Source organism: Meleagris gallopavo, chromosome 8, assembly GCF_000146605.3.
Source record: "Meleagris gallopavo isolate NT-WF06-2002-E0010 breed Aviagen turkey brand Nicholas breeding stock chromosome 8, Turkey_5.1, whole genome shotgun sequence".
In the NCBI taxonomy this organism is placed as follows: domain Eukaryota; kingdom Metazoa; phylum Chordata; class Aves; order Galliformes; family Phasianidae; genus Meleagris; species Meleagris gallopavo.
Genome location: NC_015018.2, coordinates 21,418,474 through 21,435,911, shown reverse-complemented (window position 1 = coordinate 21,435,911; position 17,438 = coordinate 21,418,474). Strand labels below are relative to the sequence as shown.

The 17,438-nt window shown below is 50.5% G+C and overlaps 1 protein-coding gene across 1 annotated transcript in view; it reads right to left on the bottom strand.

The window, feature by feature from the left end:
* The window catches only part of DNMBP (dynamin binding protein), a 28,124-nt gene extending 12,498 nt beyond the window's left edge, over window positions 1–15,626 (bottom strand). Inside the window, 3 exon segments of the mRNA XM_003208076.4 lie at window positions 5,393–7,291; window positions 7,850–7,972; window positions 10,287–15,626. Of these exon segments, the coding sequence (XP_003208124.4) occupies window positions 5,393–7,291; window positions 7,850–7,972; window positions 10,287–10,491 (2,227 nt within the window). The 5' untranslated portion in view covers window positions 10,492–15,626.
* Between the last annotated feature and the right edge of the window lie 1,812 nt (window positions 15,627–17,438).

Below are 17,438 nucleotides of genomic sequence, written 5' to 3'. Positions count from 1 at the left end.
CACTTCTCATCGGGGCTCACCTGCCAGCATCCCTTGTCACACCGTGCTCCCACTGCTAACCCAGTCCAGGGAGGGCCGTGCTGTCCATCAGCTGCTGCAACTGGAGCTGGCTCTGCCCCTGACTCCTTCAGAAGGAAAATGACTCAGAAAACAACAAAGAAGGGCCAGCTCCCAGGCCAAGCTCAAGGAGCCCGAATACTGAGGACAAGCCCTGTGCAGCCTCACTCAGCATGAGCCTCTGATTTTGTGCCTGCAAGAAAGGCCCAGCCTTAGGCTCGCAGCTCAGCACAGCCAAGCAGTGACTAAGGACAAAACAAACCAGCTGCAAATATTTGAAGTATGTGGATGTTGGGAGGGGAGGGGTTACTGCCTAGCAAGAGGAGAAGGGATGAAACTAGGGCGGGGAATAATTAATCTGAGGGAAAGGCTAAACTCCCTGCCAGGAGCAGGATCTGGCTGGGGTGAAAATTCACTCTGAATTTAGATAGTAAGCCCATAACAGAATATATCCACTGCTCTGAAAGCAAGAGACTAAATATATTGAGTATTTCACTTCTCCCTGGGAGCAGTGACAGAAATCCAAACCCTAAGGATGAGCTGAAGAGGAACAGACTGGGACATTTCTCCAGGGCTACCAGGACTCATCTCAAAGCTGCCTCACCTGGAACCCCCTGGTTCCCTCTGAGGCCTTCTAGTGAAGGTGGAACTGCAGCAAAGCACATGCCTGAGCCTTGGCGGAGAACAGGGCTCACGAGATGCTCACTGGCAGACAGGTGAGGAGCCCTGGGAGGAATTTCCGTGGCGTTTCTGGGAGAGCCCCCTCAGCTGTCCTTAAGGCAGATGGGATGCCTCCTGTCTGTACTCCTCTCCTCTACCATTCACTCCAACGCTGAACAGAGCATCAATAAAAATGATTATGAGCAAAAATACCAATTAAAAAAAAAAAAAGAGAAAGTGGAAGGCTTTAAAAGGATATTTTAAGCAGATAATCCAAACACTGTTACACAATCAAGGAAGAGAACAATAATGATGAGTCTGTGCTTCAGCAAAAGCAGCAAATGTAAACAGATACATGAATGAATATACAAAAACAGACAATAGACAATAAACCCCAGGAACTGTTAAAAAATGAAAAATGAGAGGGAAGATATCAAAAAGATTCATGGCAGAAATAAGAATTCAAATTTTAGTTTCAAATAGGGGAAAAAATGTGACTTTGTAATCCAGTTTTATTTCCATTCCAGACAAGAGAAAGCCTTTCAATGATCTAATCCCACTAGTAAGGGGAGAGAGTAGAATTCTTGGTAAGTTTGATGAAAAAGGCAGAATTATATGGTAAATATTCTTTCTCTTCCCACTTGAAAAGCAGAAGTAAGACCCTGCAAATTAGCACCTGAAACTTGCCTGTGAACAACATCTAGAAAAGAGGGCACTTCCAATGAGATTCTCCAGGGACTGTATTTAGAGTTGGTCCCACATAATATTTTCAAAGTAAATGGAAAAACCACTGCTGTTCTGTAGAGAACCGAACATCGATTTTGTATGATGATGAATAAGGATGCTGCACGTTAATCACTAACAAAGCCAAGGTATTTTGGACAAGATAGAATTACTCAAACCAACAAGTTTAACGCAGAAAAAAATACCATCAACTAAAAAGCTCCTATTTAGCACATAAAGCTTGGGCATTGAAAGCTGAAAGGCAACACATCAGCATGCAAAACATTCTAGAGTGAGGATGAGTATGTAGCACCACCACGACAGGAGGAGTCTCTCCTTGGAGCAGTGGGCAGATGCATCCAAATCTTATCTCAGAGATGCTTTAACCAAAGAGCTCTCTCACTGTGCTGCACTGCAGAGTTCCCCAGGCCCAGCTGGGAGTTATCTGGTTGTTTCCAGATGCAGCCCCTGAGGGTAGCTCTGCCCCATTCTGAGCCTCCCCGCGCTCTGCTCCCAGCCTCTCCTAGCTTCCCCGCTGCCCTTTGAACATCCTGGCACCACAAAACCACTCCCTTGCCCTGGGGACGAGACTGAGCAAAGTCCCACCTACCAACACAGTGCAGCCTCTGGAGCCTGCTGAATCAAATACCTCAAGAGAACAAATTTCACTGTAAGCTGATAGCCAGGCACAGCCTGCAGCCCTGCTGCCTGGGTGGCTGCTGCACTGCCATGGTGTACTCTGCACTCCAACCTCCTCCACGGGCAGCACATGCAGGGTTAAGGAACGCCCAAGGCCACCGCACCGACACCTCCCAAGCATTTCTCTGCATACCTTGCTTCTCCTTCCTGGTCTGTACAAATTCTGAGCGCCGCAGGGTGCTGGGAGCTGTCCTCCTGTACAAACTGTTTCTCTGCAGTGAAGAGCCTGTCCTGTTTTCTTCCTTGGTCTCCTGCTCCCAGATGTGGCTCCAGTCTGGCCGGCCTGCGCGGACCCTCGAGTGCTCTGCTCCTTCTGGTTCCCCACGGCCATTGCAGCCCACGTCCTGTATCCCTGACTGTCTGCAGTAGGGGTCTGACCCCAGGTTGGTGCTGCTGTCTCCTGAGGACCAGGATGTCAACAAGTGAGCTCCATGGCCTCCAGACGGAACACTGTAGTCCATGTCACGACCTTTCAGCTGCTTGTGCTGCTCAAAATCTCCATGATCCTCCAGATCCCTGATGTTCACATACTGCCTTTCCCGCTCTCTAAATTCCTGAGAGCCTCCAACCTCTCTATGCCACTTTTTCCTTTCCCTACGTATTTGATAATCTCCCTCTTCTCTATACTGCTTTCCCCCTTCCCCATATCGCCTGTCCTGCCTACATTGCCCTTCCCTTTCCCCACAGTATCTTCCATCCCCATTATAGTCTCTAGGACCTCTGTCCTTATGCCACCTTCTGCCTTCCCCGTACTCTCCAGGGCCTCTGCCCTCTCTGCACCGCCTTCCCCCCTCCCTGCCCTCCTCAGGTCCTCTGTCCCCTCTGTACTGCTCTTCTCCCACCTCAGGATTGCAGCCTCTGTATTGAACAGCCTCTCTCTCATTCACCCCACAGTTTCTGTCCTCTGTAAATGGGCTTTTGCCTTTCCAAACGCTGTCTGCTTTCCTGTAGTCCATGTACTGGTTATCTGCCTTCCAAAAGCCTTCACAGTCTCCGTTCATGCTCCATCCATCCACAGAGATGCCCTCCCCTCTCCTGTCACTGTTCCAGCCTCTGTCTGTTCCCCTCTGCGCCCTGGGTCTCTCATTCCAGTGACTCTCACTGTGCAGGCCCGCGACGTCCCCTCTCCTCACAGCACAATCTTCATACTCCCAGCTGAGGAGCCGGGACTCCCGCCTTGGGTTTTCTGTCCCAGGATAAGAGCACATCGTCCTGTTGGGATGCAGCTCCCTTTGCTCCTGCTCCCGAGCCCACACTGGGGCTGACGCCTCTTCTCTCTCTGCTCTGGCGCTTTCTTCCCAGGTGCAACGCAATGCAGGCAGCGCTTCCTGAAACCAGCCAGCAAAGGTAGGAAGAGGCTCGTGCCCAATCGCCGCCAGCCCCAGCCTCCTCCACCTGCTGCCCAAGCTAATCAGTAACCAGTTAGGAGCGGGCTCCCACCGCCCAAACCGGCTCCACTGCTTTGGCAGAGCCCGCAGCCTCCCCATGGGCCACTCAGAGGCAGGGAAAAAGGAGAGCAATGGGGCATGAGGAGGCTGTGCCCTAAGACCAACATCCCCAGGGAAGGGAAAGGTGTGTGTGAGACCGTGGGGAGCCACAGAGCAGATAGCGGGTACCGGATCTCCTTCCCTTGCCTTCACATTCCTGCCAGTTCTAGCAGGCAGCATGCAGCCTGAACACCGTAGCCCGGCTGAAGCTGGGCTCTGCTCCATGCCTCTTGAGAGAAACTGAAGCCCTCAGGCTTCGTTTCTAAGCTGGTGCAGAGCCATCCTTCTTCCAGTCCTCACTCACAGCCCCTGGGAAGAGCAGGAGGCAAGCAGCACTGGGGCAGAGCCAAATAACAGGCCCGCAGGGATAGTCTGGATTATCTCCAACACACAACAGGAGCTTCCAGGAGGCCAAAGAAACCTGCCCTTCAGTAACTCCTCATACTACAGGATTCAGCATATCCCCAGTTTTCCATATCCCAAACATAGAACTGAAAAGCAAGAGGTGACCACAACGTGCCTTGGACAGAGAGGAGAGTCCATGGATGTCACCCACATGCCAGCTTCCTGCAGCTTTGTTAGTTTTGCACAACTCATGTTCCGTACTCCCGGTTGGAAGAAGGCAAAAAATAAACCCAACAGACCCTCTTGCTCCAAGTGCTGAAGGATGAGCACTAATCCTGTGCTTGTCTGGTCTTTAGCACAACCTCCAGTGTACATGCAAAATATGCCTAAGAAGGAACCTGCAGGTTTTAAACATGTTTTAGAAAAACACATACTTTCTGCTTTTCCTTTGATGCACAGAGGAGTTGGGTTTCTCCTAAGGTTACTCCAGCCCTACTTTGTGCCCTTAGGTGGGGCACTTATTTACTATAGGAGCAGAGAAGCTACTTTCAAACCCTCAGATCTCTTGAAGGGGTGAAAAATCCTCTGGGACAACCATGGAGCTAACTCAATGGGCAGGATGTCCCTGCTAGCATGTTAGTTCCTGCCTAAAACTTTCAGTTCAAATAATCAACAGAGCATGGGTTCAGCAGGACTTCCCTCTGTCAGGAAGCAATAGAACAGAGGAGACATTTCCCAGAAAGATCTGTCCCACCAGAAAATTTCCTGAGATACATCCTATATTTGCCTTTTCCTAGGCTTCAAATCTCGTATCTTCCAAGCATCCCTCTTGCACTCCACTGATGTGGAGGCTGCGGGTCATCCTGTGCATTGATATCATCCTTCATTCCCACGTGCTCTGCATCAGACATGATCCTGAATTAGAGTGCCTGGACTCCACAGTGCTGATTAAGTGGTGGGAGGCTGGAGGCAATGAAGTCAGAGTGAGTAATTCCAAGGCAGGAGCTGGCATTTTCACTCCACCTCCCGCATGCAGTGCCCACATTTCCTGCACATCGTGGGTTTTAGGAACAGAAGTGCACTGTAAGAGCTCCTTGAAGGAAAAGGGCTTCTTGGGGAAAAGGGACTGTGGGAGATGTATGTGGTCCTGCTCCCACTTTGTCTATTGTATTACCAAATATAACGTAGTTAACAGCACTGATTTCAATATTACATGGCTTTTCAAAGCCCAAACGTGCCCATATAAACCAGACAATTCTCTCCTCCCAGAATAAAGCCAAACCATGATGATTTGCAGCACCAGAGTGTTTACAAAACTGCCCCAAATCAAGAATTAAAAAGAGAAGACTGGTTCAAGTGGTGCCTGTATCTGGAGGAGACAGCTGTCCCAAAGATCCTCTATTCCATGCTGCTGTACTTACCTCTCAGCTCCTGCAGCTCCACGCTGAGGCTCTCAATGTTGGAGTCACAGAAATCAAGGTTCTCCAGGGTCTCGGTTCTCACCGGCTCATCCTGCTGCTCCTCCAGCAGCAAGCTGAGCTCAGTGCGGGTCTTCCTGTAAGCCTCCAAGTCTCGCTCCACCTCTCCAATCCTCATCAGCAGGATGGAGCAGGGGGAAGTTGATCCTGTCCGTGTTGCATCCTCACGGCTTTCCTCCATATGCTGCTCTGCTACATTGGGCTGCAGCTGTGGGGGAACCATGCTCCTCCTCTGAGAGCTTGATGGAGGCCGGGGAGCGGGCCGGGAGGGCTTCACTGAGAATGACAGAGACCGGCCTTTGGGCACAGGAGTTGTTGCAAGGGTGCTGGGCCGAGGAGGAGGTGGTCTCAGGGCCTTTCTCCTTTCTGGCAGCTTGGCATGGGGGACACACTCGGGAGACCCACGAACAATGTCCTTCTCAGAGCTATAGTCCAAGATAGAGAAGTGGCGGGAGACCTTGTCCTGCTCAGCACTGGTACTTGAAAGACTCTTCTCAAACTGCACCAGTTGCTCTGTCAGTTTGGAGTCAAGGTCTGTGCCACTGTGCCCCTGTGCTGCCAGTGAAGAGCATTCCCCCCAGCTCCCAGCCCATGTGTCCGGACCTGTGTGGACACCTCCCCAGCTGGAAGAACAAGGTTTGGACTTTTGCTGGTTGTCCACCCAACCATCCAGGTCCTGAATGCTGCTCCGGTTCTCCTGGGGCTCTGATGCTGCCCAGCTGTTAGGAGGAGAAATGGCTTGGCTTCCGCAAATGTCTGGTGGGAAGCAGGGAGGCTGTGGGGGCACGGTGGGTCCGCTTCCATCATGCTCAGGCAGGGCTGGAGGCTCCAGTACACCTGCTTGACCAAGCTCGCTGCTCTGCTGTGGAGGCAGCTGAGTAGAAGGGAGAAGGCCATTGACTGTCTTTGTGCATTCAAAGGGGAGGGAATCTGCTGTGGTTTTGGGATGTAGTTCCTGGAGTCCTGTGTCGGGAAAGGCCTGATGCTGCCTTAAATCAGTGCCCAAAGGAGCCTCAGATCTCCCTGCTATGTGAGACACAACAGCATCAGGCTCAGGGTGTGCAACCAAGCCATCCTCCTTGTTCCAGCTGTCTTTCTCTGGCAAAGGGAGAACTCTGGAGCAGGTGCTCTCCAAGTCTTGATGGACAGTCACTTCACAGCTGCCTCCAGCCTGGGAATCACCAGCACCCACCTTTTCCCTGCAAGGGTCAGAGGCCTCTAGTCTCACAAATCTGTGCGGGAAGATACCACGTTTCCCCCTCAGTTCCCCCTCTAGCCAGCCATCCTCCAGAATGCCCACAATCCGAATCCTGTCACCCACTTCAAAATCCAGTTCCTCAGACTCCAAGGCTTGGAACTGGTACAGGGCAACACCATAGGTGCTCCCTGGCTCCTGCCTTTCGTCCTCTCTGCCATCTTCCTCCTGCTTGGTGGGCACTGTCCCATTGGTGTCACAAGTCCCTGCAGGCTCTTGATCCTCTGAGGTTCCTGCTGCTCTCAGAGGAGTAAGCAACTCCACAAAACCTTCTGGGAAAATGCCTCTGTGGCCCCGGAGCTCCCCCTCAAACCAACCAGGCTCTGGTATGCCAATTATGTTGATCACATCCCCTTCTCTGAAGTCCAGCTCCTCCTCCAGCTGAGCAGAAAGGCCCATCAAGGCCCGGGCTTGGCCCAGTGAGTAGGCAGGCACCTCCAGGAGAGAGCTGTGGGACAACTGACGGCTCCGAACTGAAAGGCACAACTCCCGCACACATGATGAAGGGAAAAAGCCCTTGGAACCCCAGCTGCTTCGGCCCTGGAGCCAGCTGGAGGCCAGAGAACCACCCAGGATCACCAGGTCTCCTGCGGGGAATGAGACACAACAGTTCAAAACTGCCCTCCTGATTGCTTTTCACCTCTTGTTCCTGCCTTCCTGTGGCCTTACTGGTTATGGATAGGGTCTGGCACTCCACACAAAGTGCAGTGTTCTGGGGGTGTACAAGAGCACAGACTGGAGGCGAGGCATGAAGCATCAGCAGTCTCATACATGCACATAACTAAGATTCACAGTTTTAGCTCCCTGACTTTCTAGTTGCTAAATAGTCAAGTTGCTTTACAGATTGATTCCCTCCCACCCCATCTCAAACACGTCTAGGATTTGGGGGTGGGAGGGCAATTAAATGGTAGCTGTAGGCCTACCATAATCACACAATTCTGGTATTTGGAGTTTCAAGGGTAACAACAGATCATAAGAAATTGGTATTGAAGGGTGGCAGGAACACAAAGGTCCACATGCCATGGGGTATCAGGAAACTCTCCCTGCCACTCTAGGCAGGATGCTGCAACTAGGATCACCCTATGCTTCTGGAAGAAGGAGAGGAGGCTATGAGATGCAAAGCAAAGGAAGAGAATGGGGATTACCTCTCTGCAATGGCAAGCTCCCTGGCTCTTGAGATGTGAAGTCACTGGTACAAACAAACAGCTTCTCTCCCTGCTTCAGAAGGGGAATATCCACCAATTCCACAAAGCTGCTAGGAAACTGCCCTGAAATTAGAAGCAGTTGTCAGCAGTGAGTCCTTCCACAACTCCCTCCACCCTCCTTCCAGACCCTGGGATCTACTTTTCTTGCTAAAGGAAAATACTGCACCCACAGCTACCCAGAGACATCAGCAGCATGGAGGAAGAGGAATAGGTCTGGGAGGCAGAAATTTCTGAGGCTTTAAATGCTAACAGAGAACAAAAATCCTTATGTCTTTGGCTCACTCCAGGCAACCAGTACTATCAGCACTGAGTTTCTGGGAACAGACATACCAGGTTTACTCCTCTTTCACTTCACAGTTTCCCACTCATGGCCATAACAAGGACTGGGATACAGTAGTGCTAGACTACAACACCAGTGTCTTATGACAGGGCACACCCACCTTGTGCTTCTCATTCTGTAAGGTTTGGCCCCAGCACAGCCTCAGCACTGAAGTCAGGACATCAAACTTGGGAAGGCCAAACTTGTGATGCAGAGGCTCTGAAACAGCTCCAGCACTGCTAAGGCTGCAGGGACCTTCCCCATTTTAACACCTCATGCAGCTATTTCACCATGGCACTCACTGCTGGATGCCCAGCTATGCTGAGCAGGCCACAGCCAGGCAGGGCCATGAACACTTGTTGGCCATTTGAAGACTTTACCCAGCTACTGATTTCAGTCCCAGGATCACTGGACATAGCAGAGCCCACCGCAAAGCCCACTACAAATGTCATTGCAACCTTTTACAATTCTGGATTGTTGGGAGAAATGATGGAATATGGGCCAGCAGCACTTCCAGCATTCACTCATGATGTCTACTCAATATGATGGTTGCATTCTCTTTTAAAACTTGACGACATCATACTGAAGGCACTCAGCACTTTCAACTGGGATTAGGCAGTTTCCCACCTGCTGTCATTAACCTGAGGTGGAAACAATAGCCCACAGGCTTCCAGTTTCAGTGGTTTCCTTTACAGTTTTAACCAACTCCTCCTCTTTTTTCCATGCCACAGTTTCCTGCTCTGTACATGAAAACAACCTAAGAGTGTTAGGAAGGAAATAATGGAGCTACATTAATTATTCCCCACAGAGCATTAAGTATTATTATTGGTAGACTGCAGCACTTCCACAGCTTCTACTAAGAAGTGCTTTTTCAATCCCCTGAAACTTTAGCTTAGAAAACTGGGCAGAAAACTGTAACAGCTGTTCCAAGGAAAAGCAGGAATGCAAGCAGGGTTTGAGTTAAAGGTCACTAAAAACATGCAGTTTGACTTCAGTGTGTTTCTTTATCTTTGAGCTATGATATACATCTGTTTGTTGTTCCTTCATAGCTTCACCTTCTTAAGAATGAGTGCATCAGTTACACTGGGAGAAATAACAGTGGTGAAGTAGCTATTGGTGATTTCTGCAGAAGTAATTTGTACCCAGTAACTTCAGCAGCAGCAGGATTAGGCATGCACTCATTCAATGCCATTTATCAGCTAAGTGGAGCACAGGAGAAAATCCTTCCTCTCCACCTTTGCTCCTGTCCATCTTTGTTTTACCCAGAGACAGGCACCTGACAGCCCACAGCTGGCAGCAGAGCTCAGACTGCTGCTGCAAGGCAGTCCCATCTCCATGGCCAGGCCTGGAAGCACAGCATGCTGACGAAGGAGTGGGGTTTATGCTTTGAAGTGGCCTGGTTTTCATCTCGCTGAAAGCTCACGTGTCTTCTCAACATCAGTATAAAGATGAGAAACGGCTGCTTAAAACAGGACAAGACTTTCAGTGTTTCACTAAGAGCATTCTGCTGCTTCAGAAGTTTCTCACACTTATGCAAAAGTTTAACAGACTTGCACACTACTTAAGGCGCCCTGGTATTGATGGCAGCTTGTTTGGGAAAGTGTTTTAAAGTAGAAAGGAGGAAGCAGGACTGAGTCAGAGGGCTCCAGGGGGGACATGGAATCTCCAACTGACTTGACCTGACAAGGTCATTTGGCATTTCCATTCTCAGTGCATCTGTTTCCTCTCCCATTCCAGTGCCACAGCAGGTCAGCACATAAACTAGCCAGGAAATGGGCTGTCCCACTACAGAGGATGCAGCTAGCACCTAGTGTTATGAAGCTCCTGTGTTGAGCAGGACACAACACTGATCTCTCAAAAAACAACTGAGCTGTCTGAACTTTAGAGGTGCAGCTGACAGGAGATTGGTAGCAGGGAACCTGCATCCTCAGTCTCAAGTAAAGTCCAGTGAAAGATTTAATAAAATGCATGCTCCGCTGGCAGAGAGAAGGCAAGGGAAGATGGCCAGAACAGAAGATGTGGTCTACAGACCTAGATGTGGGCACTTCCAGCTCTTACCTGTGACACCTTCCTTTTTGCCAAGCAGCCAGAACTCATCCACCACCTCCAGCACCTCGATGACATCTCCCACAAAGAGGGGCAGCTCCTCAGAAACGCTGGGACAGAAATCAAAGACTGCTCGTACCACAGAGCCAGCCTCCATCGTGTGGGGTCTGCAGGCAGATTGGGACCTACAGCTGAGACACAGTGCAGCAATTAGCATTAGCAGCAGAAACACCTGAAATTACCACATTTCAGAAAGGGAAGCCCTTCTCAACTGTCCTGTCCTGAGTTCATGAAACCCGTCCTTGTGCTTCAGACCTTGCTGCCGCAGGAGTAGGGTTCTCCAGCAGTCCAACGTGCCTTGTGCAGCCTCTGCAGCTACCTCTGCTGGGACTTGTTTGTGCTGTACCAGGGAGAGAAACTGCAAGAAAATCTGGGACTGAATTCTCGTCAGGAAGGAAGCAAGAGGAGAGGAGGAAGCTGCATGCTTCCCTGGCGCCAGGGCAGACCCAGAGCCTGCTAGGGCTTCTGTGGGCAGGCAGCAGACATCACTGCTTATCCAGTCCCTTCTGGCAGGCTGGGCAAATGCAACCCCTCCCCATGTATATTGCTAGCCTGAGCTCCTGTCCCTGGAGCCACAGCCAGTGAAGAATGCAATGCCCTCTCTGAAGCCCTGGGAACAAGCTGAAATTCCCTCTTCGGAGAGGACTTGAAGGCCATATCCTGCACCCAGAAAGTCTGCCCTTTCCTTTAAAGCAGCTGCTGAGCCAAGACCTGGCTGCTGTCCTCCCACACCAGGGTGACAACACAGCAAGGCACACTGTGAACAGGGCTGTACAGCCCTGTATGGTCCACCTGAACCTTGGTGAGTCAGGAACACTTGCAAACACAGGGCAGGAACACAGCCCTACTATGGAGGCACTGCAAACTTCCACCACAAGTGCCAGCAGGGGATCCAGCCAGGGAAATGCTTTCTGCTGACAAAACTGCCGTGTTTATCCAGTCCAACTCACCTCCTGGGAACAAAGAGGGTCTGTGCTCAGCAGAACCACATCCCTCCCACACCAGCCATGCCCACATTCTGCCACCGCTGCACCTCCGCTCCCAGCCCGGCACCCCTATGCTGCTCTACTCTGAGCACGTGAGCTCCTTGGGGCACGGGCTGCACTGCCATTGCCAGCACTGTGCTGGCTGAACAAACAAAGAGCCTAATATCCAGCCCGGACAGTGCTATGCTACCAAAAAGAGATGAATGGACTGGAGTGAATCAAGAGCACAAAGAGCTGCAGTTCAGGATAGCAGGAACCTACTGAGGCAGAAAGAGCAACAGTATTACAAACATGACCATGTGGAGTAGGGAAAAAGATGGAAGGGCCACCAATGAGTTTGGAAATGCTAAAGACAAGAAAGCAACCTTTGCAATGATTCGTTGTGGCTATGGCACAAGGCTGAACTCAGGGTCCTAGAAATATCTGCCATGAGCTCTGGGGACTGTTTCAAATGAGAGAGGACTGAGAGGGGCAGACACCAATGGGTTCTTCCATGCACCCATTAATTGCAGTTACAACGGAGACCAATTTAAGGACTGACACTAATCCACTTTCACATTGCAGCACTGACTTTGGAAAGAAGGGAGGGGATAGGATGCTTGCTAAGGGCCGGATCCAGGAGTGTACAAACTCTCCTATGAGACTGCAGAGGATTTCTGACAAGCCCATGCAGATCACTGATGGCAGTGGCCACTTCCGCCCTCATGCCAAAAATAGCAGATACTTTTTTGCACATTTGTCTCTAGAATTGCGCCGGGTACAGCACCAGATCAGTGTCTCACCAGCCACATGGCAGGGAGCATAAACCCCTACAGCTGGAGCTACTGAGGAACATGCTGCAGCTCACTGAAAGTCCAGAGCTGGCACCTGGAAACGGTCCTCTTCTAGCAAAGGTCTGTGAAATATCTCAGAAAACAAGGCTGTTTGCTCTTTTCTGTTTGACTCCAGATGTGTTTGAGATCAGTCTTGGGGATTAGCTCACTTCATAACACAATTAGAACACAAAATATTATGTTTTCCATGGTGTTTGCACTGTCTTACTCCACAGAGTGCTGACATTTTCTCCAAATCCTCACCAAGAGAAGGAAGCCTCCCAGAATCTTCCAGACTGGTAACCTGCACTGCCCAGCTCCTCAGCTTTAATGGTGGACATGAGCTTCTTCCAGCTCCAGTCCAGAGTGGCCTGGTGAGAACAAACATCTAGCAGCAGTTTGTGCAGAGGCTCCCACAGGAAGAGCAAGAGTGCAAGGAGAGCCGGGCTCCGCCTGCGATCCCAGTGAGTCACAGTCTGATTGCTGGCTGGGAGCCATCCCCTCTCACCTCCAGATGGGCAATCCCCCTGCCACAGAGAGGGATTGCCCTCCAAACCAAGCAAATGCTAGGGCTGCATCCTGGCTGAGGTCAGGCGTGCAGACTGCAGCAGAGCTGCAGCAGGACAGGATTGCCGCCTCCGCCTAGCAGCAGACCCACATCCAAAGACAGCCTCACCGTGCAAGTATGAAGCTGCAGCGCAGCAGCAAGCTCACCCCACTGAGAACACACTGTCTCTGTCTCGCTGCCTGATCCTGAGCACCGTAGGTAGTGTGTTCTTGGCGCCCTGACACTACAGCGCTGTGTAACAAGGCAAGGCGAATTCCCAGGGCATTAATCACTGCTCCCAGCCTGCCGCATGCAGCCTCAGTACACATCACCTTCATGGAAGACAGCCCAGCCCTTCTTGCCATTAGCTCTGGAGTATGTCTGGTCCAGAGTGGGCTGATGAAAGGACAAAGGACAGACTAGAATGAAATGAGAGCCATTAGCTCAGTTACAGGATTGCTGGAGACCTTCAGAGCAGACGGGATCATGCCACGCAGCCAAGAGGAGGCATTTACACACTGACTCAGACAACCTCTCCTCTCCCTCTTTGTGGTTGGACAGGGCAGGACTCCTCAAATAAAGAGCTCACCAAGAAAACAGTGATTACTGCTGGGCACTTGCTCAACGTGCCAGCATATAGAGGGAAGCAACTCTACTGAAGATGGTGATACAGATGCACTTTTTGACTCTTTAATGGCAAGGATGAGTATACCGATTTTTATGAGTTTCTGTACCTTAGAAGCAGGAGTTCTTCCTTCCCTGTTTTTGCTGACAGATGCTGAAGGAAGGATTTCGGGCTCTTAGAAGCTAAGTCAGAAACATGATAGACCACTGTAGGTTGATTACCAATAGTATTACAGCAAGAGACAGCATCAGCTCGGAGACAGCTAATCCAGCAATATTCCCGAAGTGGTGATCAGGTGATGAGATAAAAGCAATAAAAAAGCAAGAGAACCCAACTTCTCAAGCACTATGACCACCTGTTCTCCTCTACATAATACTTCTCAATTTCTCAGACACCGTGCTGTCAGGGCTGGGTATGGGCAGTGCTACAGCACAACTCACCAGTGCTGAACCAAGAAATGAATGTATCAGCAAACAAAAGAAATGCAGTGCAGGCTTCCACATGCACAGGTGGTTTGCACAAGGGACAAGAATGTTCTTGTGCAGCAGATGTCTCAATCTTTTAAAAAACTGAGAGCTTGCCTAGCAGTAAACCAAGAAGGATTATCATTCTGAAAAATACATAAAAGCCAACTTTGTCAGAGTAATTAAAGAATATTAACAAATACCATCTTTTTTTTTTTTATATATATAGTTGAAAACTGCCATGCATTTTGCCTATGCTATTTCACACCTCTTCCTGCTCATGGGAACCTAATGCCTGTCCATGGAAGATAGAATCTACCCCCAGAAACAGAGATGCCCCTCTGCCTGCTCTGTACACTCCCCAGCTGCCAGTCTGGCTTTTCCAAGAGATCTGCAGTGTGCCCCTCTGACAGGACTTTGCTCACACGAGCACACCCAGACTGCACACGCAGGTCCCCATCGGCCACAGCCACTCCCCCAGCACTGTGCAGAACACACTGCACTGCGAGTTGCCGGAGGTCCTTGCTTGCCTGCACATTCCTGGGTGGGAGGAACAATACCGCATTGAGCGAGGCCCTGGAGATGGTGCCAATGCAGGGACTGAGGCAAACTGCTGAGCCAGCCCCACCAACCCCGACAGAAGAGACAAGCAGGGCAAAGCCAGGCTTGGTGTTGCAGAGAAGAGCCTTCTGCCACCAGACGCAGGCTGACTGCTGCAGCCCCTAGTTAGGACATGCTGATCATTCTGCAGATCGTAAGGAACCCCCGCTAAGCTGCCCACAGTGGGAAACAAGAGATCTCCTCTTACTTACTCCCATCTCCAAACACCATCTGGATCCCAAGAGGAAGAGGAATCTTCTCTTTTAAAAAAGGCTTCATTTCCTTTGTGACTTGACATCCAAAAATCATGACAATAAATCATCACTTATCATCAAGCCCTCCAGAACCAGGACTGCTGGGAAAAAAAGCTACTTAAGCAACCACTGACATCCCACACGTGGCACCATTTGCCACAGGAGCTCTGCACATACCACACAAGCCATTCAGACCACGTTTTCTCCCTTCAGCTGGACACTAGCTGTCACAGCACTGTCACCTGCCCTTCAGCAGGACACAGCTCAGTGAGGGCTGGCAGGATTCATGGGGCAGGCATGGGCTGGGGAAGAAGGAAGAGGAGCTCGTGTTGGGCCAGATGGCAAGCAAATGAAAATCATCTGGAAATTGGAGCACATCATCAATTGTTAATGCAAAACAGAACACCTTGCCAAAACACGTGAGTAAGGACAGTGATGGATACTTCATGCATAGCCTCATGGACCTAAGCATGCACACAGAAGGTCAGAACTTAGGAGATAAGAGCTTCCAAATCCCAGCCAGGCTGTACTGAGCGGCTGCACGCACCATTACTGAGCTGTCTTCTCCCACCCCAAAGCACATATTTGTCTCTCTTGCCATTGTGGCAAACAGACAACGATGATACAGCTTAAAATCAGAACCATACAAAATCCCAACAGCAGCACTTGTGCTGGGCAATACCTGTGGCTGGGCTCCTGCAAGTAGGTAATGCACAATCACAAAATTAGTCACTGCATATTGAGTGTATATCCCAAACAAGTTGAACTGTTACATACAAGGACTTTCCTCAACACTTGAGCACTCTGTACACTGACCAATATTTTTCAATGCCGCTGGGCTTGTTCAGCCTGGAGAATTCATTGTGGCCTTCCAGTACTTCCAGGGAGCTTACAGGCAGGAGGGGGACTGACTTACTACATAGTCTGATATTGATAAGGCAGGAGGAAACAGCTTTAAACTACAAGAGGGGAGATTTAGGTTCGATATTTGGAGGAAATTCTTTACTCAGATGCAGGTGAGGTCCTGGCACTGCTTTCCAGAAAGCAGTGGGTGCCCCATCCCTGAAGGTGCCCAAGGATAGGCTGGATGGTGCCCTGGCCCCTGATCTGGTGGGGGGCAACCAACCCACTACAGAACAGGATGATCTATAAAGTCACTTACAACCTAGCCATTCTGTGCTTCTTTGATTTTGGGTAGAAGCTCCCTACAGTGCTTCGTTTGTTGGATAGGCAGTCCAGAAATATAGAACTCCAGCTTGAATTGGAAGCTTTGCTCTTTGTCCTCCCTTCACTCCTGTTCTGTGCTGCTTGTTATCACCAGAGAAATTAAATCCCCTAGGAGAGACTCTGTTGATACTTGATATCATGAGGACCTATGCCCTGCAGAGCCTCTTGGTACTCCTGAGAAGGAAAAGTAAAAGATGTGTCACGCAGAGCTAGGGTTGAGCAATCATTAGGAAAGGTGATTAGGAAAATACTTTTAGGAAATTATCAGTTAATAGAGTGAAGTGCTATGCAAAATTCCAGGTGCCCCACGTCAGCATGGATCACCACCTCCACAAAGTCCATCAGAACAGCCACCCACTGCACTAATACCACTGCTACATGTTGAACTGAGATTCTGTGGGCAGCTACTGCACCTGGTGCTCTGTGGGGATCACACCTTCCTGTCCTGTACTGCTCAGTTCCTCCTGCCACGCTGTACACTGAAAGTTTTTCTACATGTTTTTGATGTCACTGCTAACCCTAAGTGCAACAGCAACAGAGTGGGCACCAGGCATTAGGGGAAAGGGGCACTGAGAGAAGCTGGAGAGAGAACTGAAACTGTTGTCTTAGTTAGAGCAGTGGATGTCAGGAAACAAACAGCAAAATAAGGCAGCTCAGAGATGTGAGCTTTAACTGTGCTATAGAGGGTTCTGAAAACATGCAGGACGCATTTGAACATGAGGCCAAGCACGACTCACAACCAGAGGAGTGAGTCAAGATGAGGGGGATGATGGTGACGTCTCTCAGCACAGTACAGAATTTGGCAAAGCTTCTAAAAAAAAAACCTACGAATTCTGCACCTACAAACTCTTCCAGGCCTTTTGTGAAGGTAACCACAGATGGAAGGAGAGGAGAAAATGGCAGAGGCCAGGGGCAAATAAGCTACTTTGGACAAAACTGAAAGTCATGGAAACATGAAAAGCCTGAAAACAGACGTTACTTGCAATGTATTACACAACTTAAGGCTTTCTGGGCACTCTGCAAGGAGAATGAGATGTTTAACAAGCACTCTGGGGGCAGTACTTCCAACAGCAGAAAGGCAGCAGGGCTCAAAGGCTGAACAGCACTGAGGATAGGATTAGCTGAGGCACTGCCAGAGTGTCAGCGCCAAAGCTGCACCTTTGGAAGCTGCTGAGAACGCAGCAAACGTCCATCCGCCGGTGAGAGCAGCAGCAGTTCACCTCTGCTCCAGTACGAGCAGTGCTGAGGGACAGGCGCTAACTGGAGCGAGAAGAAACTTCTCCCAGAAGATGCTCACAGAGGGACAGCAGGGAGGCACAGCTCAGGGCTTCCCCCTCTCCGTGTGGGATCACCAGGCCGCCCCTCACCGTGCCATCACCGCTCCGGGTGTTGGAAAGAGACAGCCCCACGCCGTTCCCGCAGGGCCCACTGTGCACGGGCACAGCTGCAGCCTTCCGAGCCGCGAGGCCGCTCCGCCAGAAGGCGCGGTGGGAACGACCCGTGTGGCCCCGCCGTGCCCACTCAACCCGGGTGTCCCGAGCGCCCCTCCATGCCCCGGCCGGGAGGACAGTCCCGCTCCGGCAGCAGCA